We start from the raw sequence: 27570 nt of genomic DNA, 5'->3' as shown, positions 1-27570 counted from the left end.
TTCCCCTCCTCCTGTATCCTTGCCGCTTTATTTGGGCGGCTTTCGGACTAAGTCATGGGAAAAGGCTAAACGCTTTTAATCCGTGTGTCCCCCCCCCCCCGCCCCGCGACTGAAAACGCCGCTTTTGACGCTCCTCAGCCTCGGAGGGGAACTGATTTTTCGGGTGACGGATCGCATTCCTGTCCCCCTGCCTTGGGTCGCTGTGTTTTTTGCTTTGTCAGTAGAACTCTTGCAGCTCCCCGCTGGCGCGTCCGGGGCGAGCTACCGAGCGATAGCTTTGAAACGCCTTCGGAAAGCGTTCTGGTGCCGTTACCCGTCGGGAAATGGGATGACTTCGTAGGAGTGAGAATGCATGCAGGGAGACTTTCGAAGTGGGCACAGGAGCAGGAATCGGATTGCTCGGTAACTGCAAATTAAATTTCCTTTCCCCCAGCCAAAACGACTTCAGCGATGCTTCTCATAGGCGTGATTTTGAGAGCTGCGTTTGGAGCGTGCTGCAGTCAGCTCTGTTCGCTTACAGCTCTTCCTGAGTGCTGCTCGTGTTCGTTACGAACTCGAACGTAAGCCTCAAATGTTCGTCTTGCATGTAGAGGACCAAAACAAAAAAACCGCTGGCAACTGAAAAAACCCCACAAACCAAAACTACATTTTTTTCGGAAACGCACTCAGCTGCTGCCGTTACAAGTAACTAACAGGGAGATGCTGAGGTGTGTAGGGGGGGTGTCTGTATTCTTAACCTTGCTTGCTTTGTGTACTTTGTGTGACATCTCATTTTTGTGGTTTCCTCTACCAGTTAGGAACCAGCTAGGTTTCCTCTACCAGGCAGTTAGGCCTTAAAAACAGGAGACATTTTCAGACAGCAAAGGGAGGGGGGAAGAACATTTACAGCCACCAAAAAAAAAAAAAAAAAAAAAAATAAAAAAAATCAGGGTTCAGATGCAGCAGTAATGCCTGCATCAAAACTTTTAAACTTTGAATTGGCTCTGTCGTCCAACTCCCTCTTCTGCCTGTCTGTCTATTTGCACTCCTTCTGCAAAACAGAAAGGATTTATAAATTTTCAGGGAAATCTATTTTACTTGTTCTGTGGAACATTAATCTCCTATTAGGGGCTTTTCAGTGAAGTGTCAATTCGGAAATGGCTGCACGCACTGAAACTGAAAACTCCCGTAAATCACTAGTGGAGGGGAAAAATCAGTGTTTGCTTATTGTTCTGGAAGCGGTGTAAAACTCGTGTGTGAAATGCACGAGCGTTATTTTCTGCCTTTTGGGAAGCCTGAATACTGGTGCGGTTCAAAGCTGCCGGGGCGATGGTGCTCTGCACGCTCTTGCTCGGTCAGCACAGCCGCAGGATGAAGAGTGGCACTTGGGAAAAGCAGAGAGAGGGCTTCATTTTATGAAACTTGTTGGAATATGTAACCTGTGGTGTGATATATTTATCAATTTTTTTTTTTTTTTCCTGCTTTTTGCTGTGTTTGCATCGGAGAGCTTGCCTCTCTCTTTTCAGTTCTAACAGGAAAACATGCCAGCAAAGACATTAGTTGTGGTTATTTTCATGTAGCCCAGTAACTCCAGTTCCTGTTGTTAGTCATTGTCGTTAGTCTTTGGTATAAGTTGACACAGAAATGTTTTCCAGTTTTTTCTCCTGTTCCAGGATAAACCTGGTAATGAACAAAGGATGTTTTTACCATTTTCTTAATGTTGTCGTCTGACGTCAGCACCTTGCTAATGATGTTTCCTGACTTTGCTCAATCAAGTGCTTTTCTCAAAGCGCTTTTTTGTATTTTGTTTGTAAACAGATGGAAACTAAACTATTGTGCATGATTAAATCACCTTCCTTTTTATACAGTCTAATTTGTAGCACAATAGTTGCACACCCTAGCTGTTTAAAATGAGTAATTTGCGTTTGTTTAAATGTTTCGTACTAATTTCAGTTGTTCTCTATCAATAGATTTTTGATTAAATTCAGTGCCCCAATGTAATTAGTTGATGCTTATAAAAGTCAGAATTTTTGGTGTTTAATTCCAGTTTTCTTGAAATATTGTGCACCTTTGTAGAGCTTTTATACATTTTTCATGCCTTGCAGTGAAACGGTGCATTTTGGATGATGGTAGTGCCTGGAAATGCCCCGGTCATACAGCAGGATCATGCTCTGGAGCCTGACTTAGGACGAGACTCGATGGAGAACTCTGCCATGGGCCCTGACGCGGAGCCGGTGTCCGAGGAGGTTGGCCCGGAGCTGGAGGAGGTGCAAAAGCTGCGGGAGCTAGTGAGGAGACTGGAGATGGAGAATCAGCACCCGAGAACGAAGAGTAGCAGGAGCGTGCTTGGCACAAACATGCAAAGCGAGAGCCGTGCTGGCGTGGACAACCATGACTCTGGTCTTAATGGGATGGAAATTAATAATAGCATCAATGCGATATCTGAGAAGCGGGAATTGCAGATAATGGCAGATCTGCACAACCAGCTGAGCAAAATAAGAAGAGAGGAAGGAGAGAACAACCGCTTAAAAAAGGGCAGAGATGCCCAGATGCAGTATAGCTGCCACAGTGCCACTGAGGAATTGTCTTCCGACATGCGTAAGACGGAAACGAGGGCCGACGATAACATTAGATGTTCTTCACGTATGGATACAAGTAATAGCACAGAGCTTGTGGGAAACTTGGTCATTGCAGGTATTGATTCCTCAGTTAAAATAAATGAACAAAATCCCAATGAAAAATGTGGAGGTCTAGACAGCCTTTCGAATAACACAGATCTGGATGAAGTGAAAGTGTTAGAACTTGAAAATTGCAATGAAGAAGAAGATAGCTGGTATGTATTTCAAAAGTTCAGTAATATATGGAACTTACGCTGCTGCGGTTGGCAATCTCTGTGTTTAGGTCTGCAATAATTTTTAAGGATATAGAGTGATTTCTGTACCGTACTTGGATATTTTAGCAGCAGCTCTCACTATTGGCTGTTCTTATTTTTAAGACCATTGTGCCAGAGCATTATTTATTTTAAGAAAATTGGTTTAACTATAAGGCTTTTCTTTCCCCCTTTCTTCCTGACACCGCTGTAGCAAGCACAGAAAACCTTCCTTTCCCCGTTAGTTTATGTATAATGCACACAAGTGAATGAATAATGGAGTTTTTTTTAAACTTTGTACATAACCATCAAATACTGTATTGAGATAAGAATCTTGTAAAACACAAGCTGAGACCTTAGACCATCTGCAATTTGTGGCTTTTGCTAGCATCTGAGACGACAGATCATTTCCACTTCCTGAATACTGTTTCTTTGCAGTTAACCCGTTTCTTTTGTTGAGAGACCTGAGCTGAAGCACATCAAGGATGTGATCCTTGACTCACCTTAATTTGTAGGACTCTCCACTTCAGCAGCTGCCTTGTTTACAACTTGTTTTATACATCAGCAGATGAATTTCCCTTGCCCTTCCAAAGCTAGTTAAAGTTTGAGGCTGATTCCAGCTCCTGCAATAGCTGTGACTTGAGGTTTTACCTAGAGTTCTTAAAATTAAGGCTCAGTAAGACAGCCTCAGGGATCTGCAAATTGTGTTTCAAAATTGTGTAGCTAGAGATTAAGCTGGCAGCGAAGACAGCATTGCAGGGTGGTTGCTGAATACAAAACAAACCTTAAACTCCAAAAATTCATTAGCTGTTATAAGTGGAGGTAAACTTTTGTTTGTTAATGGAATGGAGCTCAGTAACGTAATGATGTCGGCTCAAGTCTGAATTCAAGGTTGTATTAAAAACAGGGGAAAGCATTTTTTTGAGATGACAAATGAGGGAAGAATGATTTTTAGCATTAGTTAGTTTTGGAAAGGAATATATGTGATTAGAAGTGTTCTTCAAAATTGAGTTTCTTCTTACGCATTCTTTTCCTGGGCATTTGGGAAGTTCATTCACACACCTCTCCTGGCTGCCGATGCTACAAGTGACTTGTCATTTGTTTTTAACTTTTACTGCCAGTCATGATTTCCTCCCCCCCTGCTTTGCAGGCTTTCTTTTAAACCCCAAATACTGGCTCTAACTTGATCACTGAAACTCTTTAGCATACCTAAACAGCATTTTGAGCAGATTTCTTAAAAAAAAAAAAAACAAACAAAAAAAACCCAAAAAACACAACAAAAAAAACCCCAACAAACCCCAAACAAACCGAAAAACTCATAAGAGAATATATTTAACAAGTTGAATTTGGAAGACAGGCTTCATTATTTCCACATTAATGAAAACAGCTAGTTTTATGTTCATGTTTATATAGCCTGTGACATGAGAGATTCTTCAAACTATATTGACTTGGTAAAGAAACCAGACGGAGCGTGAGATTTACACGGGCAGTGAACACTGCCCAATGCAATCAGGAGCGATTCTGCACCCAGAGGCTCAGTTTATTAACCTTTCCTTGAGCTGGTGGCTAGCAAGGTTCTTTTTTAACAGGTACCCTTCTCACTAGACCTTGTAGAATCTTCGTGGTTTTGATAGCTCTGTTTTCTTGTCGAATTTGGTTGATACAGGCTAGCAGATTAAAAAGATGCACCCCAAGGAGCATAAATAAAGGTGGCATTACGGAGCTCTTGTGCACATTCTGTTATCATAAATTACCTTTGATCACGTTGCATTGCTTCCGTCTGTCTTGTTTTCCTCTTGTTAAACAAACCTGGTAAAACAAGAAACCCTTTTTACGATGGTTTCTTGTTCTAGAGCTCTTCAGCTAAACTGAAAGTGGGGAACGAATAACATATGTACAGTCGATAGTGCATGGCTGTGCTTATTGCCAAAGATCCTGAATTCTCTTCCTAAGCACATCTCGCATTCTGTCCGTGCAGATACTCATGCATTCCTGTCAGCAGTAACCAGAAAACAGGGGTTGGAGGGTGGGGGGAGAGGGGAGGCTTTAAAAAAAAAACAAAAAACCCAACCAAAAAACCTTACTGCTATATGGAGTTAGGATCAACTTTAATAAGGTGTCTTTGCTGATGGGGGAAATTTTGTACTGCCTGGATGGAAGTAATATCTAACCGTGTCAAGCGGTGTATTAGTCAAAGCGAATAGCTTACTATATTTTATATTTGCAGTCCTTTTTTTAATACTATACGTTAGGAGAAAAACCGTAGCTAACAGTGGAACACGTCACATGTACTTCGATACTTAGAATTTTTGGTAATTTCTGAGAAATTCACAGTGGCGCTGTTTTTTCCTGTCACTGCTGAATTGATAAATTTTAACAGCCCAGTCCTTTTGGTTTGCTGGCCTTTTCTTTAATATCCTCTAGTAGAGGGGATGATGCTTTATACCTTAAAGAATACTAAGAGCTCGTTTTGTGTTCTTTTAAAATATGAAAGTGTTCAAAATAGGGGGTGGGGAGCGGAAGGCTTTCAAAAAGAGAGGCTTTAGCTCTTACATCTTCATGTCATTCTAGTTTTAAGAACAGCTCCAAGCTTTAGGGTGGCTTCTGTTGTGGTATTGTGCTTGTGCCCCACGACTCCTTAGGAGGTTTGAAGCCTCTGGTTAAGTCTGCTGTGTGGATTTGTGCCGCTTGAGCTGGAGTAACAGCAAAACCCGCTGCCCTCGGAAGCACGCGGGAGCGGGTCAGGCTTTGCTAGTGTTCTCTGCAGGCGCAGGCAGAGTCTCGGTTTCTGCACTATTTTGAAATTGTTGGGTTTATTTGGATCTCGCTCGCACGCGTTTCTGTGCAGCTTCCCTTGGCTTCAGCACGATTTGTGCGGCCCAAGGTTTTGTTTTTAAAAACAACGTTGCGATGACTGAACGCCTGTGAAACACGAGGTGCTGCATCGCACGCCGCAGCTGTAACTCTACTTCTTTGGTGTCTGTCCCTTGACTTTGCTTTCCTAGGTCACTTTCTCAAATAGCTATTCAATAGCTATTCAATAGATTCAAAATTGTAAGTATCCTTGAGTGATAATCAAGTGAATTATAATCAAGTGAAATATCCTTGAGTGAATCAAGCGAAAGTCGGCTTTCGGTGCTGTTGAGTTCAGCATGATGCTTGACTTGGGCTTCAGTGCTGTTTGCCCGTTGCTGCTCACCAGTTTGCTCCCTTACGCTTCGCTTCAGCGCAGGTCAGCTCCTGAGCTGTTTGCAGAACGGCTGTTGCCCGTACAGAAGGGAACAAACCCGATACACCTGTGATACCGTTACCTTATTTGTCTTCCCTAGCGTTTGTCGTTCTTGGGTACTCCCCGTACGTAAGAATTGAGTTGGGGTTTTCTCTGCCTTTAGTTTATTGTTCCTCGTGCAGTGATTTGCGTTCAGCGTTTTGTTAGGCGTTCCCATGCTACTTGTTTGGTGTTTTGCCAGGTGCCATTTATTTTTCCTGGTAAGATTTGGGAGAAAGAATTTTGACTTGGGATTATGATGAAATGATTCAAATTCCAACCCCCTCTGAACTATAAAGTGTTCTTATTAATGTGTCAATGGATGAAAGAGAGAGAAGTGGCAGCAGTGTTCAAAAAACGGGCAGAGGTGGCACTTTGGGACATGGTTGAGTCTCGTCTACCCTTGAGTGGCTTAGAGTGGACTTGGCAGTGTAGGTTAATGGTTGGACTGGGTGATCTTAAAGGGCTTTTCCAACCTAAACGATTCTAGGATTCTATGATTCTAAGTGAAAAGCCTGAGATTTTTCAATACTCTTTCTCCTTTTTACTGGATTAGACTATTTTTGCCTCAGTCTCCTTTGATGGAATGAGTACCAAACTCCCTGTCCGTGCCTCACTTTTAACAACTTTCGGTTTTCTCCTTGATGGAAGGAAAGAGGCCCTTGTCCATGTCTCCCCAGTATTGCTGCTGCTGAAGATCTTGATCCCAGTGGCAAAACTGCCAGCGGTTTAACACAGGGCTTCAGATAAGCTTTTAATGTATGTGCTTCTGCTTTTTTTTAAAAAAAAAAAAAAAAAACAAAAACCCCACCATAATAATCAAGCAAATCCATGTAACAGAACCTTTTCTTTACGTTGCTTTTAAATTGCTGAGTTCCTTTTGGAAGAATATGTCAAATATGATGGGTGCGTACATGACCGTACAGGTCTACTCAGCCTAGCATGGTCCTGTTGTTTCGGGGGGTGAGGAGGAGAAGGAACCCATGTCGCTCAGGTGATTCCCTATGTTGCTGCTGCACCCACGCCTCGCGCAGCTTTCATTCCCAAAAGCCTGTCTTTCAGCTGAAACCAGGTTGTGCTGCCTTCACCTTAGTGTTGTGTTGTCTCCCGCTCGAATCCAAGAGTTGAACACAGAGAGTAGGGCGCCCTTGAAATAGTCTTTGTAGGAAGAAGGAGCATGGTTTGCTCAAATAAATTACTCTTTAGGAGTTTCCTGGGAGTGTCTATTTTCAGCCTTAGCCCCGTGTCCAGTGGCCTTCTGTAATAATGTCTTAAGGCATTTAATTCAACATACTGCAGGATATTGTCGTCGTTAGCTTATTGTACCATCAGAGATAGGAAAAGGTTTTCTGGACAAGTTCCGCCAAAGGAGGATGTGGATCTGCACGAAAATTCAGGTGTTATACCAATACAGCACTGTGAAAAATATGGCATCTTGTGCCTCTAATTTGGGGGAGAACTTTGACTCCCTGCTCTCCGTATAATCAATTCGTACAGTTCCGCAGTGGTTTGCCTGCCATCTTTCCTTGCCGACAAGACTCTACAGCACTTACTAATTTGCAAGGTCTTAGTTTCTCAGACTGGTTGTGTTACGAAAACCTTCTAGAGGTGTTTTTAACAATGGGTCGGTTGGCTCGGTCGCATTAAATAACGCACAGATGACTATCAAAAACATTTCCTGCCTGGCTTGTTAGGGTAGCGTTACCCGTTTGTGCCAGCGGCAGTTCGCCATCACGCTGTTGTGTGTGGTGCCGGTCTCGCTGGGCGCAGTCTACAACAGGTCGATGAGCTCCTCAGAACCCTTCTGTGCAGCTCTAAGATAGCATTACCATCAGCAGCCGCCGTTGCCAGTAATTGCCAGTGCCCGAGTGGCGTAATCTGAAAGGAAAAATCCACCTGCCTGTCCGACGCTTGGTGCAAGACACGACCTTTGAGGTTAAATCGCGTTTGACGGCGGAGGCTTCAAATGACCGCGTCCTTATTGAAATCCTCGAGGTGTTGGCTCACAGATCCTGCTGTAAAACCAGGTGTGGGCGCGGTGATCCGCCCGCCCAGGTGCGCTGCCGGGGTGGGGGGAAGGAAGCCTTTTTCCGTCCCTGGAGCGGGACAGCTGTGGATGCCGCTCGGCATCCTTGCGCGGCGAACGCGCGATACGCACGTATGGCGTCCCACAGGGCGCCTTTTGACCACCACGCGCTGCTGGCTGTGTCACCGGAGCACGCTAATGCGATGCCCACAGCTTCTGTGACTTGGTGACTGGATTTGGGGTGTTTTCGGCGGGATTAGTCACTAGATAGACATGAAAGTGGAGCCTTTTCTCGGTTTTGCAGTGTAATTTTTTGTGTCTCTTTCCAATCTCTGTTTCTTGGGAACGAAAGCTCAAACATCTCCCTGGGCTAATACTATAATGCTGTTGTGTAGAGTGTTTTCCCCAGGGTTTTTCTCATTTTTTTCCTTTTATGTTTCTATCATTTCAAGACCTAGACAGTATAGTTCCACTGTTACTTTCCACAACACTATATTGTCGGTATTTCTGTTCAACAGTAGTGTTTAGCTTTGAGATTAGAACAGCATAAGCACAGTAGTAAATCTGAAAATCGGCTCTCTGAAGTCTGATGTATAAAGGAAAATGAATGCATTATCTCTCTGAAATACACGCTTTTTAGAAGAATTTAGCTGCCGCCTTGGCACTTTATGGAGGCATCTCTTACAAACATAAATTGTTCTAAACATATTTAGCTACCTCGGGTCTCTTTCTCCTCGCATTGATGTACGTAACTCGAGGTTTGAAAATGAGTGTAATGTCTGCCGTTTTTGGTACCGCTGTAGCCACTGACGCTAAGTGCTGTACAAGATGTGTAATAAGCCAAGCAAGTGTCTTAAAAACTGGGGTTTGTTTTACTTTCAGTTTAATTTACTGATGGACTAGTTGTAGAGCTTTCTGCAGCCTGAATTCTCTTCTTACGATCTCTAGCTTTACTAGTGCAAATACTCTCTGTGATTAGGATCTTAAATTCTCAGGCAAATACTGGCTTGCCCTCTTATAATTGATCTGATGTGTTACTAAATTGTGAAGATGCTTTTTTTTCAGTGCAGCGCGCAAGTTGAGAAAGCCGTCAGAGTATTTTCTGGATTCTTGGGGGGGTTAATTTTAAGCAGTATTTTCCAAATCAAACAATAGTGGCCATCCTGTGACGTTGACCCCAAAAGAAAAATAGTATCCCTAAAAGATGCTCTGCTTTTAGTACGTTGGAATATGTCAGAATAAAGTGCAAAGAATCCCACAAATTTATTTTTGAGTGCCTACGTTCTTAGTGGAAGAAAAAAAAAATCTCCTGTTGTGCTTGCTGCACAACTAAAACTACTTGGCTCTTACCAGAGGTGCATTTCATAAAATGCTTTATATGGGAAAGTGAAACACATATACTAGTAAGCAGAAACTAAAGATGCTTTATCTAAGGGTTTCCTCACAGAAGCTGAAGAAAATCTCATTCATATTTAGTAAGTTATGCAGCAAACCCCCCAATGCATCAAATTGAGAATATATGCCCCAATGTTTACTTCCTGAATTTTATATTAGGCCTTGTAACTATCTAAATGACTTCTTAATTGTCATTTGCAATTTGACAAAAGAAAATATTCAAAGCATAACCTTTTGCCATTTAAACAGAATATGCTTCACACCCAAACTGCTGAGTTGGAGGAACAAAATGCAAAGTAAAGCTTATTCAGTAATCAGGTATTTGTTAAATGCAAAAGACTTTGGCTGACTCGTAAACTGGCAGTCGTATACATACTTAATGGCATGCCTGAGTACGTTTTTTCTAATGCTTATTGGATTAAGTTAACCTGACAAATCAAACAGCCTGAGAGGATAAAACTACCAGAAATTAAATTCGGCATATTTTTAAACAGAGTGAGTTTAGCATATCACAAAAACCTCTTTCAGAAGAAAGCCCAAACCTACTTAAAAAGGAAAACAGTAAACCTGATGCTGTGAAATCAAGCCAGAATTCCTCTTTTTTTTTTTTTTTTTAAGTTGCCTGTCAGTGCTCTGAAAAATGGAGTTGTGCTTACTTAATTGAGTTTAGTGAAATTATAAGCGAGACCATCTCTTGCCCGTAGACTTGTCAGCTGAAAAATGGGAGCCCTCCGGCAGCCTGCAGAGGACTGACACCCTGGGGAGCATGGCTCTGCTCCACGGGGAGATGGTTGTAGCAATCACACAAGCGCTGTCGCTTCCCGCTGACGCAGTCCGGGGTCGAAGCACAAGGAGAGGCATGGCAGGGGCTGGGTGGAACAACTTCTTCCTCAAGTAGAGCAGGACTTTCTCCCTTAACCTAAAACACGTGAAGAACAGCGTGACCTGCCCTGAGGAGGCTGTTGGCCTCTTTTTTGTTTGATGGTTTTATGGTTGCTTTTTTGGTCTGAACTGTAAAATAAATCCAGAGAGAGAGCACTTTGCTTTCTCCGTTTTACTGGATCGGAGTGGTTGTAATGCTCATTCACCCGTGCAGAAGTGCAGCAAGATACGCCGGTGGGGTCTTGTTATAAAGATAACATTGCACATTCAGGAGCATTTGTGTTCATGTTTCTCAGCGTTTATTTTGTCAATAGCAAATTAGCTTTTGGATATTTTTTTTTTTTTATTCGCATGTGTTTTTGCGTAAAGCTTGGTATGAAAAAGCTTCTGTAGGAGACATGACTAAAGAGACTGAATCTCTGCTCCTTGAAAAAGATGGGTCTGGCCAGGGGCAGGAATGCTGGTAGGATCTGTAAAGTCAGGAGTGGCATGTCAAGAGGCACTAATTGCCTTCCACCTGTCTCCTATCCCCCAAGAACCAGGCAATATCAAGGGCAAATCACAGGTGATGTTTTCAGAGCAAGCAAACGGAGGTGGTTCTTCCCCTGGGCATCAGAGCGTCGTGGGACACGTTGCAGTAGGGTGCTGTGGGTGCTAAGAGCAGGTATGAATTCAAAAAAGGGATTAGGATTAGATATTCCCCACAAAACATTCTTTTGAGGGCTGTTGCGTCCGGAGGTGCTCAATCTGATAGCCCTAAATTGCAAAATTGTAGGAAATCTGGGATAGTTTTCTGCATCCGTCCAGCTTTTCGATTGATTGATTGTGTACTTATCCTTACCTGGATACAGGATTATTACAGGGTAATAAGTTAGACACATGTTTTGATGCCAGTGCAGTATTTTAAATATTTAGGTGTTTGTATATTTTATCTTGGCCAAACGTTGCTTTTGTGGGTAGGACACCTGACAACCGAGTAGTATGTTTCTATATCTTTTAAACACGAGGGTTTTTCAGAAATTAATGGGATAATTACTGAAATAGCTGATGATTTATATTAGTTTTGTTGTGGGAAGGAGTATTTTATGAATTGAAGATGAGGTGTCTGCGTGAGAATGAGTAACTGGAGCAGAAGGACTTGCTGCATCTTGCTGCAGGAGTGCCAAAAGTTACTGCTAGAAGAGAGAGTAGGAGGCAACCGAAGCGCATGCAGACGTTCCTTGAAACCTTAAAACCATCCTCATGATGATTTTATGCTCAAATAGCGGGGTTTTGCACTGAGGGAGGCGAAATGTTATGCATACCTCAGTGCGAGGGCAGCTGTTGGGAGTAGCATCAGTCGTCAAACGTGGCTGTAGCTCGTTTGCTGCTGACCAAGAGGGTTCTTTGTCACCTTCGAGCCGTTCCCGGGGTGAGGCAGCACCGGGCTGGTGCTTGGGAGGAAGGTGGCAGTGGGAAAACCGCGGTTGCGTGATGGTGTGCGTGGTGGAACTCTCTTGCTCTCGCGGATTACGAACCGTGAAGCCTGTTTACGTGAATTCCCTCGGTGCAGAGAGGCGGCGGCCGTGCTCGCTGAGGGCCACGCCAGCAGCTCGTCGGGCCTCTGGAGCGTCATGGACCCGAGCGCTGGGCTTCTCGGCTGCAGGCGGCAGCTGAACTTCAGTCAGGGCCCCGTACGCTCATCCCCGAAATCTAGTCTCAGGGCGTGTCCCTTCTAGAAAGGTATTCCATATCTACACAATTCCAAAGACTTGCAAGTTTTCTTCTTCTTCTGGTACACTTAATTCTAAGAAATTAATTTGTGGACAAATTCAGTAGTTCGAAACTTTTAAGTTCGAAACTTTTAAGTTCGAACGCCCTGGAGGCGTTTAAAAAACGGGTAGATGTGGCACTTCGGGATATGGTTTAGTCTGGTCTACCCTTGATTAGTCTAGAGTGGGCTTGGCAGTGTAGGTTAATGGTTGGACTGGATGATCTTAAAGGTCTTTTCCAACCTAGATGATTCTATGATTCTATGATTCTAAGTTGAAGAATCATACGGCCTTGTTAACAAGATAAAAAAAGATTTCTGCTTTTGGAAATCTCTCTGCTTTTCTTAATTGCGTTCAGAGGTAATCACCTCGCAGACTCCTCCAGCAATTGCACAGATGCAGGTCCTTAAGTCCGTCATCCCAGAGCTTACTTTCCTACCTGTGAATCCTTTTTATGAGCCTTTGAATGACTTCAGCAGAATCCTATATTAAATATCTTCTTGTAGCAATGCATTCGTAGCACGGTGAATATATTAACGCATGCACGTGAAGATTCCTTAGCTGGAACTCTAATGTTAAAGTAAGGTATGTATAATTATACGCAGGAAAGTTACTGTCTCTGTGGGCAGATTGTGTTAATGACTGCACTTCTTGTTTTATTCTCGCCTCTCTCATGCTATTGCTTGAGATCTCGATGCCCTCTACCCAAGGGTGTTCTTCTCTAAGTGACGTGCAAGAATTAAAAACTGGTTAACTTTTATATGGACTGCTTTTCTTTTTTCCTCTCGCAAAACTTTTAAATGTGTTGCTGTTTATATGTTAAAATATAGGGTGTTTTTTTTCTGTTGGGATTTTTTTGACTTTAAAAATGCGAAGGTGGGATATGTAAGTAAAATTGTTGAGTTGCTTTTTAATCTGGCTCCTATACCCTTTGACCCTTCTTGAGAGAAATTTTCTGCTTGCGAAATATGGTTAAGCAGCTACTTTACACAAGATCAGTTGCAAATAATCCAGGACTATAAGATGATTAGATCTGTCTGTACGTAAGGCTAATCCTGTACGTATATGCAAAACGATGCTAGGTGTACTAAAACTGTCAAAAACTTAGGCTTTAGGAGAACTTGCCTAATATTACAATAAAAAAAAAAGGAAAGGTAGCAAGCATACAGTCACACTTCCTACCCATCTGAAAATGTCTAAATCTTCCAATTAAGTCGTTTATCCCTGAAATCTGTGAGTAGACTTTGTACTATTCATCCAGTGTTTGAGAAAACTGTTGTTAGGAGATAGGAGACAACTGTTGCCTGCAGTGCAATACAGGTGGAATATCCAGAGCCATGGGGTTTTTAACAAAAAATAACAACAGTTCGACTTGGCAAAGTAGATCACCTCGAATCTCAAGTTAGAAGCACCGCCTCACCCTTGCTGTCTTTGCCATGAGATGTCCCTTGGGGGGAGCGGAGGGAGAGGTGGGGGTGACAGGCGATGGTGAGTATACCAACAACTTCGCTTCTAGTAGTGTTCCTACAGCCCGGGCTTGAACCTTCCTTGCAGAGGCTGTGTACTTAAAGATGGCTTCGCACAGAAAGTGAATTTTACTATTGTGATAGTAAATTTGTTTCTGAGTCATAGGATGCAATTTAAACTTTAATTTTCCCCCTGTTCTTAATTTGGATAACTTTTCTCTTGCTTGCTGTTGGGTACACTTTAGTAAATGCCGCTGTGGTGGCGGTACGCTTTGAGTTAATGAGCATTTTCCTCCTGTCTCCTTTCAATCCTTGCAAAGGCTCTATGTGTCCCCGAGAAAATCTACCGCAGATCAGAAAGCGGACTCGCCCCTAAAATGGTGCCGACAGGTGCTGGATAATCCCAGTCCCGAGACGGAAGCAGCCTGCCGAACTCTTATAAACAGACTCGATCAAGGTACGTAAACTACAAGCGTCGCTGCTTCAAGCGTCTTTTACCTCCACTTGTGTGCTTCCATTACTGAGAAACAGTAAAGCGAAGGAGACGTGAAGTTTGTGGTCGCTGTAGCGGAGAATATCTGCACGTGTGGGGTGTGCTCTCGGTGCCTGTCTGTACAGCTGTGTGCGTTGTGCTATAAAGCCCCCTGCCTTTGGTTTATGTTGGCAATGCCTCAGCTGATGCAGGTAAGAGAGCATTCTTTAAACATTAAAAAAAGCCTATGCTGATTACAAGTAATAGACAAAACAAACTGAACTGTGGTGCTTTGCCTCTCTGTATTTTTTTTAGACGCAGATACGGGCATTTCAGATGAATTGCCAAATTGACCACCTTGCTTTCTGTGTTTTTTAATATGTTCAGAGCCTAAACACTAAAGTATATTTTAGTGTTTTCAGGATTTTGGAATTTTTTTTTTAACTAATTAAACAGCTTTAATATAAACGTATGTAGAGGAAAATAATGTGCTTCTGGGGAGTGGGGGAGAGAATCATATAAAATTATTACTGCAGCTTTTTTCTATACAGAAAGTTCTAGTGTTGTTGAGTGTTTCTAACGGTGGTTGTTCTTACCACATCTTACCATCAGTGTTATTACCTGGGTAAAGTAGTTGATGCTCAAAGCTTACAATAATGAAACATTAAAATCTGTAACTTGAAGAAATGGTGTCACTTGGAAACCTAGTTTTTCCTCCAGTTTTATCAACTCCTACAAGCACTTCATGGTGGTTTTCAGCTGTGTTACTTAACCACTGGGGGAAAAGCCCTTGCTTAATCCGCCTGAAACGAAAACGCTACGGAGCGTGGCATTCCACCACCGTAGTCAGTATTCTGGGGTCGCAGGTTTGTGCTTTTTCTTCTCCTTTTTCAGAGCGCAGAAGGATCAATCTCATATTAGCCTTTCACTGATGTAAGAGCTTTTTGAATAGACGCATAGTTTACTTCATGGCCAAACCAAGGTGGTGGTTCTGCTTCTACACACCTGCGGTACATCACCTGGAGCCCAGCTGGTGGATGTCCTGCCTTTGTCTTTTCAAACGCGCTCCGGGTTTGTACCCAAAACGTGCGCGTCCTGGGCTGCATTGCTGGTAGCCGAGAGGCTGAGGGGTTTGAAGTGAATAAGCGATCCTTTTCTATATTGTATAGCTTTCCATATCATACGGCTTTCCTACATAGGCAGCTGTGACTTACCCTGCAGCTGGAGGGGTGATAGTTTTATTATTTTCTTCTAACAACTCATCATTGAAAAGTATTGCGGAGCAGGACGCGTTGCAACCTCGCCTGCCTAGTTTGACTCGCGGGCATCTAGAAACAAAAGCTGTGCTTAGCAGTGTTTGAAAAAGTGAAGTTTCTGGGAGAATTAATGTTTTGAAGTTCAAGGATGTTCTTCACTGCTGAAAATACAACCCCCGGTTTGGTACACAAGTTGTTGTCTGCCTGGGTTTTGAGTTGGCTGGCTTTGTCTCCTATGTGAATGCAATAATTTTGATTTCAGTTTGACCAGTAATTTGAAGCCTGAGAGGCCACTGTTTTATTTTGGGGTTTTGCGGGGGGGTTGTTTTGGTTTGGGTTTTTTAAGTTTGCATACTAACAGTGTTTTGGCACTGCTTGTAATCAGGCTTATTTTGAGTTTAGCCTTGACATTCCTGATTTGTGATAACTGAATGTAGTTTGAGAACAAACTCCATTTACTTCTATAAACCGTCTCCACTTAAAAATTTGAATGAAGATTAATTTGATTATCTCTTTGCTTTCTGTCTGAAATGTGTCAGGCTTTATTTGTACTCTATCACTCCTTTTTAACTAAAAGAGCCTGACTTTATATTTGTGGGGAAATAAAAAAGAAAACTATTTATATAGTGAATTCATTATTTTCGTAGCTACTGTTCTCTCAGTGGTAAGGGTTTGGTGGGCAATTCAGCAGCCCCTTGAATATATTCAGATCATAGACTGAGTAAGTTCCTTAGTGTTGTAGCTGCTTATTTGTAACTTCAGTAAGCATGGATGCACTAAGTTTTGCTACTTGGCTTATTTTGATTGTTTCGCTCACTCGTATGCAAGTCTGCTGAATAAATATTTCAGAATGGTTTTTCATATTAATTTGCTCTCCTTTTAACCTAAAGGCATAGCTTTTGTGGTTTAATGCTGGTTTGATTCCATCATCAAAAATTCAAGGTAACACGTGCAAACATAAAGTTCAGTGGAGTTCTTCAAAATGAAGATGGGGTGTAGAAGTGACAGATATTTATGAAAACTGTCATCTTTGAAGACCAGCACCGAAACTTTCAGAAATGCATGGCTGCTTTAAAGCCAAGTTTGTCAGTCGTTACTCTGGGAATTTTTCAGAAGTGACGAAACAAGTTAAAGGGGCGAATGAGCAAAGCAAGAGGCGCGGCTTTGCTTCCTACATCTTGTAACTGACGCCGTCAAGATGTCTTATTTGAAGTACATCTGCTCCAGTATTTAATCTTGGTTTGATCTGACGCCTTTCTTTATCTTATGCTCTTTGTTTTTAAAAAAATAATTTGATAACCTTTGTGGCTTTTTTGTATTTTTCCTTCTAGCCAGTAGATGGAAAAACCTGTATTGCAGTCCGTTGGCATCACCAAGCGCGCATAATTTGAATACAGAGCCAGGCTCCTGTAGCAATGCACTAAACTCTCCCGGGCATCTCAAATCGACTAACAAAGCACTACTAACCTGTGGCAGCTCAGGTATGGCATGTCAGTAGAGGAGTGCAAACCTGTAGCGTTTAAAATGCAAGGAGTATGACTAATTGACCCAGGGAAAAGTTGTTGAGAGATGCAAGTCCACCCATGGGGTTTTCTCCTTTTAATTTGCTCACGTACTGACCCAGGTTTCATCTGTTACATGGGAGAAAACCTCCTTGCATTCTAAATGTCTTGTAGTTATTTCATGTTTCTGTTTCTGTAACTTTATATATATTTATAAATTGTACTAATTTTAAGTGACTTAGAATAGAAAGCAGCTATTGGGGCAAAAAAAATACTGCTCTAGAATAATGTTATCATGTGTAGGTGTTAACTTTAGAAAGTTACTTGGGTTCAGTTTCTCGCTTGGGAGTTTGTGAAGTTTCTTTTGAAAATATTGATTAATGTAGGCAACCGAAAGAAGCCTTGTGCTTTAAGATAAAAGCCGTAGTCTCCAGGAGACACCCTTAAATGGGCTGAGTGGGCAGCTAAACGCAAAATAACAAAAGCTTTCCGTCGGACTTAATTGTGTTTGGAGTAAGATTTCCTACCTTAGAGGCAACTTACACAAAATTCTTGTTAGAAGCCTATTTTGTAGGTACGATAATGGAAATTTTTGTTAGAGGCCTATTTTGTAGGTACGATAACGAAGCTTCTCCTGAACAGCTCGGCCCCAAGTCGGCCTTTGCGTTTAAGCTGCTGCCTAAGGAGCCCACGTGGGCTCTGTCAGGAGCTTCGTTTCTCCTTGATGCAGCTCACGCTCGGTCTCCGAGTACAAATGCTTTGCCTCTTGGCTTTATTACCAAAGGAGTCTTCCTTGATTTGTTTGGGGTTTGTGGAAACTGCTACATCCTCGTTTGCATGTTTAAAATCCTAAAGCATGTTTGACATCTGGCTTGAAACTTAATGTTGAATGAACCTTTTTTTTTTTTTTTGTAAATTAAAAAAAAAAAGGGTTGCATATGGATGTTTTCACAGCTGCAGGTATGCTTTTGAGATCTGCTGGGTTTCTGCTGTAAATAGAAATTCACACTTATCTCTGTTTTGCAAACAAAAGGATGTGTGTAGGACTGATTATTTTTGCAAGCTGAATTCTGCAGGGAAAAATTTCAATTTTTTTTCTTTTTTCTTAACATGAGGTTGGTTGGCAATCTAGATGTCTAACCACCTTTTCACACAGAAACAGTTACTGATGTGTTAAAACCAAAGTGTTCGTCGTTCACTCTGCGAATCTGCTGAAGTTGTCAAGGGTACCAAATAAAAAGCCAAGTATGGAGCAGGCTTTGTCCGGGTAGGATTATACAGGAGAGTTCACTTCCTCTGCTTGGTGGCTCTTCCCTTGTGACTTGTGTAAGTGCTAACATGGCTTTAAAGTTCACTGTCAACTTGATTGACTCAAATCTAATTTTATTTCTGAGAAAAACGGAGCTTCCCTACCATTTAAATGAAAAATGTTTAACAGTAACTTCCCTTAAAAACTAAACAAAAAACCTTTTACAAAATCCAGATGTGGTGTATTTTGAAGTTTCTGTAATGAAAACCATAATGGGTTCATCTTGCAGCGTTGAGCCACAACGGTTTTTACTGATGAAAGAATGTGAATGTTTTTCTTCCCCTCCTTGACTGTTTTTAAATAGATGTGCAATTTGAAATGCAACAACCAAACTAAACACACGCAATTGAATTTGGGAACGTTGCGTTTTAAAAAGCTGGATTCAAGATCCAGCTGTATTAAGAATACAGCTTTTAGTATTCAAGAAGGTGTTAGTTACAGCAGGAAACCTATGCTTATTCATTATACGGCGTCCTCCAGGTGCAATCCCTACTCATGTTGGCTTCATTTCAGCTGCTTGCAGTGCCTTTTCCTGACACCCGAAGGAGAGAAAGGGGATTATGTTCTGCAGCCGTGCAGCGCTAACACTGGAGCGTCCCGACTCGGAGCGTGCGTTTGTGTAACGCGTACGCGCGCACCCCCCTCACGCTGCGGTCACGCTTCTGTGGCTGCGTTATGTAGGCATCTTGAAACTGGAAGAGCTTTATCCCTTTTCAGATGAGGGATTTGAGGCTTACTGGTACAAAGCAGTTTGCTCAGTGTCCGTGTAAGAAATTTGTTTTAAACCTGGACGTCAAACGTGTGTTTTCCGCGTCACCAGTTACTACTCTTCAGAACTGGTTGAAGAAGTAACATTGGGAACCTGGTGCTTTTTCCGGCCTGACTGGAATTAACCACTCTTTGAAAGGGTTGCTCAGCAATGGGTTTTAGACATTTTGCCGAGAACAGACAAAATGCTTGATTTCTAGCGTCATTGTTGCGAATTATTCAGTAGGTGCGCTGCCTTCAAGACTTCTTGGAACACGGCAGGCAAAACTGCGTGAGCTAAAGTAAAAGTCAATGGTGAATGGCATCAGAGACGCTTTGGGAGGCCGACTTGTATTCTTGATTTGTCTGCTGGTGTGCTACAGCCTCCTTGTTGCTTTTTATTTAAGTGACGATCTCGAATCCCTGCTTGAGCAGGATTTGTATTTCTTAAGCCTACTCTAGCTGAAAGGGATGTTAAGTGCTCTTAGGCTCTTGCATATCAACTAGCTTGATCTGATCTGCTGTCAGATCGTGGGCTTTAAATTTTTTTTTTGGTGGTTCTAAATCTATATAGTACTAATTGCAGTCTTGTCTAGGAATTAATTTAAGGTAATGATGTACCCTCTCCTAAAATAGCTTTTTAAGTTATATGGTCTTATGTGTCTGTGTTCGAGGGTTAGTCATGCTAGGAGCATATTACGGTGTTTTGTAACACATGGCATAGATAAGCACGGCTGCCATGTAGAGGTTTTACATTCACTAATCCTTACGTGTTTCCAAAAATTTTTCTAGTAAAGTGGGGTTTTTGGTGGTTTGGTTTTTGGTTGGGGTTGGGTTTTTTGGTTTGGTTTTTGGTTGGGGTTGGGTTTTTTGGTTTGGTTTTGGTTGGGGTTGGGTTTTTTGGGTTTGTTTTTTTTTTTTTTTTAAATACAAAGCAGTGTGGTAGTTATAAAATGGGAAAAGAAGATGGAGGTATGCTCACCATTGCATGCGCGCTCTCAAAGATAGGACCCCGAGCCACAGTCAACGCTGATGGCGCGGCAGCAAGGTGCTCCTGCCGCTGCCTGCATCTGCAGATGGAGATAAGCTGACTGCTAGGTGATGCTTAGCCTCCTGCAGTAACAGGCATCCCAGATGCCAGGAAAAGTAGTATCTGAGGAAAGCCAAAGGCAGTTGCGACGCCACGTTGCTGTGCACAGGGCTGCTTGCAGGCCTCGCAGGCTCGAAGGATGAGTGCCAGTGTGACCCCCAAGTCACGCGGCTTGTCCTCGTCTCCCCGTTTCAGTAGCAAGTAGTTGTACTCTTATGCCAGGGAAAATACTGACTTGCGTGACTTAAGAACAAGTACTGACGGGTAAAAGTTTGCACTTGATGATGATTATGATGATATTTTTATTATTATGCTTCAAAAGGAAAATTATTTGTTCCTCTTCCTCATGCCTGACTTGTAGAAAAACTTCCCTGGTGAAAAGATCCTTCCAGTTTGGTTTTGTGACCTACTGTATGAACAAGCTGTAGCCTTCCTGTAAGAGCTTGGTTTAAGATGACAGGGAAAAAAAATGGATAAACCTCAGGAATGGGGAGGAGGCAATCTAGTGGAAACTGTACCTTGCACAAGCAGATTGCATGACTGATTTTTGAGGTACTGTACTCTGAAAGCCATTTGGATGATCTTAAAGGTCTTTTCCAACCTAAACAATTCTATGGATCCTTTTACTCCTGTGACTGCTCACCGATACCCTAGCGAGCACTTTGTGTAACTTTGCTGCTTAATACCTAGATCAATAGTTGCCCCTTTCCCAAAATAATACTGATCTTTTAAAGGATGTTTCTAAGCTCAAAATTACCAAGCACCCCTTTGCTACCTTCTGGACAGAAATCCACAATTTTTTCCCTGTACAAAGGCAGTCTGCCTCCTGAAAATTGCAGGTTAAGATACCGAGCGTTGTGTTCTCAAGTAATTTCTAACTTCTGAATTATTTCTAGCAACCATACCTCAACTTCACAACTGCACTGATTTTATTACTGGAAGAAAAACTGCTGCTCGTTCTTGTTTTGTATGTGGATGTCTAAATGCTTTTTATGTTCCTTCCTCCTCTTCCCTCCTAAAGGTTACCTGAGCATGCATTCTGCACTGAGCTCTCAGTCGTCCGTGGACAGTGAGCTGAGCACGTCCGACGACTCCATCTCCATGGGATATAAACTGCAGGACCTGACCGATGTCCAGGTTATGGCACGCCTTCAGGAAGAAAGTACGTGACGGCGATCTCCTTTGTGTTGCAGTTTCAGAATTGTAGATTGATTCCAACTGCTCTTCTTTTTCCCCTTTCCCCCCAACAAAAAAAGAACTTAATAGATCATTCGAAATGTTTGTGATTTGCAGGGGCTTCCTTTAAAAATCTGCAGACCCAAACTGCCACTTAAACTTTGCATTTGTGTAATGTTCTCAAGATCACACCTCTTAAAGCAGAGGATGGTCTTGCAAGTATCATCCACAACCCCACTTTGCTAAATACGTACATGCCCTTTAATACTCAAAAAATATTCCGTGCCAGATTGTCTCTGAAGTACAGGTGGAGTTTTGCGAGGAACTGTTCCGTAACGGTGGCATTAAGCGGCAGCAGCTTGCAGTTGCCTGTCTATCGCTTTGGGGAACTGATCCAGCTGAAAAAATAACCCAGCAAAATTTTTTACCTGTAAATTTTTGCTTCTCTGAGCAGGCTGCCTAACTGCAGCCTGAAATCGTATCAGAAGCTGCCTAGAGGACTGAATTTTACAAGTTATTTCACCGAAGATGCAAGTAGTATTTCACTGCTGTGTGGAGTAAAACCAAGAGTTGAAGAGGCAACTGAAAGAGCTGAAATGACAGTTCAAGTTTTGCTCTGGTAAAGTGCTCAGAGACGGCTCTGCAGGTTTAACTTAAGCATAAAACCTGTCTGTGTCCCAGTGGGGGGGCATTTCAGGGCCCTGATCCAGTTGCCATTAAATCATTGGTAAACTTTGTCGACTTCAGCGTGATTTGGATGAAGTCCTAATGGAAGATCAAGGTGGAACAAAGTGGCTGGATCTGTTTTTCTCTGTAAATCAATCACTAATTTGATTTACAGGAAATGGAGAATTAAGTTCTCTGTTTTTCTTTTGAAGAACATTTACTTACTTTTAGTAATATGCCTTTATAAATTCAAAAAAATACTATGATGTAGGAATTGGAATATGAGACCAAAAAGAGCGAAAGACATAAGATCTTGTTATTGCTTTATTACACCTGCGTGCAGCGGGGGAAAAGTTGTGTTAAAGTGAATAAAGCAAATAATGGCCTTTTTCTTTCTAAATGTGAATATTTTCTTATGCTTTGTGATCACTTAAAAAAAAGTCAAGGAAATTTTGTCACATTACAAAGTTTCCAGTGAAATATGAAAAGCGCTTCATCCTCGGAATGGTGGAAGCTTTTCATGTTTGCATTGTGAAAGGAGAAGAGTGGGGAATGCTTGCTTTTTTTTTTTTTTTTTCTTTTTTAATCCCTGCAATGAAGGGAACTGCACTGAGAAGAGGGTTTTTCAGATCTTAACTGACACCTTTCTCAAAAGTCCCTTCCACCAGTTTGCTGAACTAGTTCTTGGTGAGAACTTGCTTGTATTTTATTAGGCAAGAAGACCTAACTAAAGGCATAAGTTGGGGGAGAACCTGTAAATAAACCAGACAGATGCACCGTAGCTGTCCCTAAAAAGCAGGTGTGTTTTCACTTGGAGGCAGAAGTTCAATCTTTGTGCTGACCTGTTGAAATGCTGGTGGGTGTGTAATTAATTGAACTAAAAAATTCACCCTGTAAAGTAGACTCCTATATGTAGTTAACCTAGCAGAGCGTGCATGGCAATATATAGTCCACAGTCACAGCTGCCTGTGTATGTGACATAAGGAGTAATTCAGGTCAATTTGAATATTAACTCTTTGCTCTAATTAAACGGTACTGATATGGGTGACACCGTTCCAGTTTAGAGATTCCATATGCTGCGAGTGTCTTCAGTAAAGAGAGTTCTTAACTTGACCCTCCTTCCAAGGTGAAATGAATCGCTGATAAAAGCATCGCTTCTGAATCGGTGTTGCAACTGGGTAAGGAATTTCTATTTTAAAGTATGATGACTTTGAGCCACGTTGCCCTCTATCTCCAGGTCTCCGTCAGGACTGTGCCTCCAGCTCCGCTTCCGTATCCCGTCGCAGTTCCAGTGCCTCCCTTCACTCTCTGCGAAGAGGTACCTACAGCGACCAGGAGTTCGACACGTACAGCCTTGAGGATGAGGATGATTATGATTGTTCCCTGTCGTACCGGAGCGCTCACAGATATTCCCCGTCTCCGCTCAGCTCGCCCCGATGTCAGTCCCCTTCCTCCAGCGCAGACTATGGCAGGTCATCTACTTCCCGTATCCGTCCCCCGAGGAGATCCGTGCAAAGTCCCATGCAAGACCGGCTCAAGTATGCAAACAGCGAAGGTAAGCTAGTCGTGAGCCTTTGATACGAGTCAATGAACATAATTTTGATGCACACATTTCGAAAGCGCTGTTATTTAACGGAAGCTAAGAATTAGTTACGCACTTGTATACGTTTAAGTGCCTGTGCTTTTCAAGAGAGGGTCTAAGCCCTTCTACGTCCCCGCTGCTACCACAAGCAGCAAATGGAGAATTTGCTCTTGATTTCAGAGGAGATGCGCCACAGCATGCCCAACCTGGCCAGGACGAGCCTTCGAGCGTTGGAGTCTGTACGGAGCAGTCGGAGCTTGGAGTCGGATCTGCAGGTGCCAAGCAGTCGAATTCCAAGAACTCAGCAACGGTCGGCAGGTCGGTGCGACGGCTCCTCTACGCACCGCTGCGGTTGATCCCCTTTTGTTCGTTTATCTGACCTGACTAAACCCGAGGCCCTTAAAAGGCCCGGTATCCTGAAGTGTTCGTAGAATACTGTTGCCAACTGGGTTGTTTTTCCTTGTGGTTTTCCATTTCTAGGTCTGGCTCCCAGTAAGCTCAGGTACTCCTCCGGTGCTGGGCAGCCTCCCCTGACAGTGCGACAGGCAATGAAAGCGGGGTCGTGCACAAACTCTCTGTTGACACCCAGGCAGCCAGTAAAAGCCTGCAGTTACACCAGCCCTGGTAGCGGAGTTCGAAAGCCCCAGGCATCTTCGCTTAGTACGGGCTCTTCCAGCAGCAGTTGCACTACCAGAAGCAGTAACGTGGTCACCGTGGCAAAAAATTCGCCCATGAAAGCACGCGCGTCCGTTGGAGGAATCTCGGTGCCCAGGAGCAAGCCCACACCACCATCCAAGAGGTAAGCGTGAGGCTTCAAGCCTCGCAGACCTGGATGTCTGCCTTCGTTTCACAGATTAGAAACACTTTTTCTATGAAGTGATGTTCATCTCTGATTTTAAAGCGTGAGATGGGTATAGAGTTTGGTCAGAGCTACTGATTAACTTTAGATGTAGGCTTGCAGTTGGGGGGCCCTTAAAGAACGGGTAGTGCTTTGCTGCCAGATTCATGGGCGCTAAGTACTTTGCCCCCAGTCAAGAAGCAAAGGGTTGCAGTTCTTTAAATACCACTAAAATTAAATTCTGTGAATGTATGTGTGAACCGACAGGCTGGGACTCACCAGCTTCTGGGTGAGATACCGCGGTTTGCCATGTACTCTGTGACCAAACCATTCGATATTTCAGTATTCCATCTGTTTAAAAAAGTCAGTGCTCTTTTTAAACAGAGCTAATTATCCAGGGAAGTGAAGAGGCATAGGCTCAAACTTATGAGAAATGAATGTTACGGCACATTTATTTAGTGCGTACATTTGGTTTTGGGAAGGGGAAAATCTCTGCCACAGGACTAATAAACCCTCTTTACTTATTAATGTAATAATCTTCCCAGACCTGCTTTGGTGCCTCTGTAACTTTGCTACTGGTAAAATCAATTTGGTGGTTTGGTTTTTTTTTTTTCTTCCTTAGTCTTTAGTTAGGACGCTAGGTGGGCATTGTCTGAGGCCTAATGAGTTTTCAGAAGGGTTTGAAAAGTAGGACAAATGAACAAGGCCTGTCTTCAGCATGGTTCTGTATCGTTATTGTAACTTCATGCAACAGGGTGAAAGCAGAGCATATACAGTGGCTTCTGAAAACTTAACAATTTTTGTTCTTGTTGCCCAAGTCTGAACTGATTTAGGGGGCCACATCTTAATCCAGACAGGTGCAATGGCTTTTTGGACCTTTTTTTTTTTTTGGCATTTATTTCTAGCTTTTATGATTAGCTTCCTAAATATTTAGACAGTGGATATCTGAAGTTTGTAGGTAGTCTAAAGCAGCAGCTGTTTGGTTAGAACACACTCAATCTCTTGAAGGAATAAGGCCTCCGAGATGCTTCTGACAACTCCATGCACGGAGTGCTTTCCGCCACTTCAGCAAAGCGTGTTCCTATCCCACCGGCCTGAGGCATCTGCTGTGCTTTTGTGGGTGCTAAATCCACTACCAAATTGCCGACAGCTATTTTTTACAGCTGTTTGCAGTACAATTGTAGTGTAAATGTTTATGACTGAGGGAAGCTAAGCTGATTCAGTGTCAGATTAATGAGCTCTTGTTGATTTCTAATGTCCTGTTGTAGCTTTCAATAAATTGAACTGTATCTGCTTACTTTTAAAAAAAAAAAAAAAAATACTCTAAAGGGAAGTTTTAAACTCTTCACTGATGATCTTAGGGGTCCTTTCCAACCTTAATGATCCCTAGTTTTTACTTTCATTAAAAAATAATGCAGCCACCAAGCCAGGAAACATGAAATTGCTGCTCTCCCCTTAACTGGTTTAGTGGTGGCCTTGGCAGTGTAGGTTAATGGTTGGACTGGATGATCTTAAAGGGCGTTTCCAACCTAAACGATCGTGTGATTCTATGATTTGTGATAGTACTCCACATACAACCTGATTATTTTCACGTGCTCAGTCATATTGGCAGGGAAAAAAATTTCTCTTGGACTCAGTCGTGGGGGAAAAACCCACAAGGGTGTCAAGACCTTAGCAGAGCAGGATGAATACGTCACCGTTTAAGTACCCAGTAATAGCCACTAATTTCTCTGAACTGCCCGAAATTGCTGCTCTGGGTCTGCTCCGCTGGGCACGGGCCGTGCGAGGCGTGTGCGCGCCGCAGTCCACCGAAGGCGGGCAGATGTTGGCGTTGTCAAAAGGCAGATGTTGTAGATGCCCAGCGTGAACTAAAAAAAACCCTCAAACAAGCATTCTGGTGTGCGCCAGCAGATTACTGGGGGCTTTGCTCCTTGTAGCTGTTAGTGACCTTTTTTTGTTGTCTCTCACACCAGATTTCTTCAGTCAGCACAGAGCGCTGAGGACGATTCCTGGAAGGACGGGTGTTACTGACGGCCCGGGATGCTGCTGCACTGCCAAACACCCCTGTGACGCAGACCCCAGCTGGCTGGGCATGAGAACGCTCTTTGAAAATGAAACGAGAGAGCCATCACCGGGCGGAGCACGGTGTACAGTTCCTCTCCTCTTGAACGCCAACTCTCCTTACCTTCTGCTCGTCAGAGCTCTCAGCGGTGGAACAACAACTGCTTTACTGTGTCTCCACTGGTCAAAACGCGACTGAAATATGAGTCTTCACCTGAAGACTGAAAATAGCCTTATTTCACGTAAACCTCTACTTGCAGCCCTCGGGAAGGCTTGTCATTAAAAAAAAAAAAACTTCCGAGGTGACCTGCTCCCAAGGCTGCTCGCTGGTTGTCCTGTTTTGCACCAGGCAGCGGCGCTGAGCTGCTGCGTGTTGCACAGCAGCGGCCCGGGGAGGCTAGAAATAGTTACATAGGTGTTAGAAGTAAGACTTTTTAAGCTCAAACTGATGTACTCTAATATTTGTCTGAAACTCAACCGTTTGGGGTTTGTGTTTTTTGTTTTTTTTTTTTTTTTACTTCTGTATAGAATGTATTTCTGCTACTTTTTATTGTTTGTTCTAGAAGATGAAGCAGGTTTTTATAACTGTAGTACACTTCAAGCTGTTGTATTCAAGTGTGTGCGTCACAGTTCACAAGTGAAGGAGCAGTACACAATATTTGTGTGGGTTTGTGAACAGGCAGTGGCAGGACAGGGGATGCTATTTAAAAACTGTTTATCAGCATCCTCATATCCCAGATGAGGAAGTTCGAACCGGTTAAAAAGTTTACTTTTTAAAAAAGAACCCTCCCGGACTGATTTGACTTGAAGTGTTTCCCCTTTGATCTGTTTCAGCTCGCCCCTCACTGCCCCGATTTTGTAGAAGAGTTTTCTACTGTCTCTTTGCCTATGAAGGATTCTGTTTCGGTGTCCTTTTCCTCAGCAAGCGCTGGGTGCTACAAATGCAGTCTTAGTACAGAAAATATGCACTGACAGCAATGTTCTCCCTGCCATCAATGTGATTTTGATAGTGTAGTTTAATAAAATGTTATGGTGCTGAAATAGAGCTGCTTTAGTCAAACAGTGAGCCTGACTTGTGAGTGGTTTTTTGTGCTTGGAATGAGGCTTTTCACGACAGGCCCCGCCGTGCCGAAGTCTGCCTCTGCACTTCAGCTCTTGAAGCTCCGCAGAGGTAAAGCGGTCCCCAGAGGAAGTCGCCTACAATGCAAGTACTGGTATTTACCTTCAATCGCCTT

At 42.9% G+C, this 27570-nt stretch overlaps 1 protein-coding gene across 1 annotated transcript; it reads left to right on the top strand.

Moving 5' to 3' along the window:
- Positions 1-327: 327 nt before the first annotated feature.
- LOC104034922 (SLAIN motif-containing protein-like) lies at positions 328-26359 on the top strand. Its single transcript, XM_009488049.2, has 9 exons — positions 328-402; positions 2085-2812; positions 13957-14093; positions 16696-16845; positions 21034-21174; positions 23092-23409; positions 23617-23754; positions 23917-24235; positions 26248-26359. The coding sequence occupies exons 2-9, from the start codon at positions 2103-2105 to the stop codon at positions 26303-26305; spliced, it is 1971 nt and encodes a 656-aa protein (XP_009486324.1). The 5' UTR covers positions 328-402; positions 2085-2102; the 3' UTR covers positions 26306-26359.
- Positions 26360-27570: the final 1211 nt, after the last annotated feature.

This window comes from Pelecanus crispus, chromosome 13 (genome assembly GCF_030463565.1).
Source record: "Pelecanus crispus isolate bPelCri1 chromosome 13, bPelCri1.pri, whole genome shotgun sequence".
Lineage (NCBI taxonomy): Eukaryota > Metazoa > Chordata > Aves > Pelecaniformes > Pelecanidae > Pelecanus > Pelecanus crispus.
The sequence above is the reverse complement of the archived record's forward strand: the minus strand, read 5'-3'. Positions and strand labels throughout refer to the sequence as shown.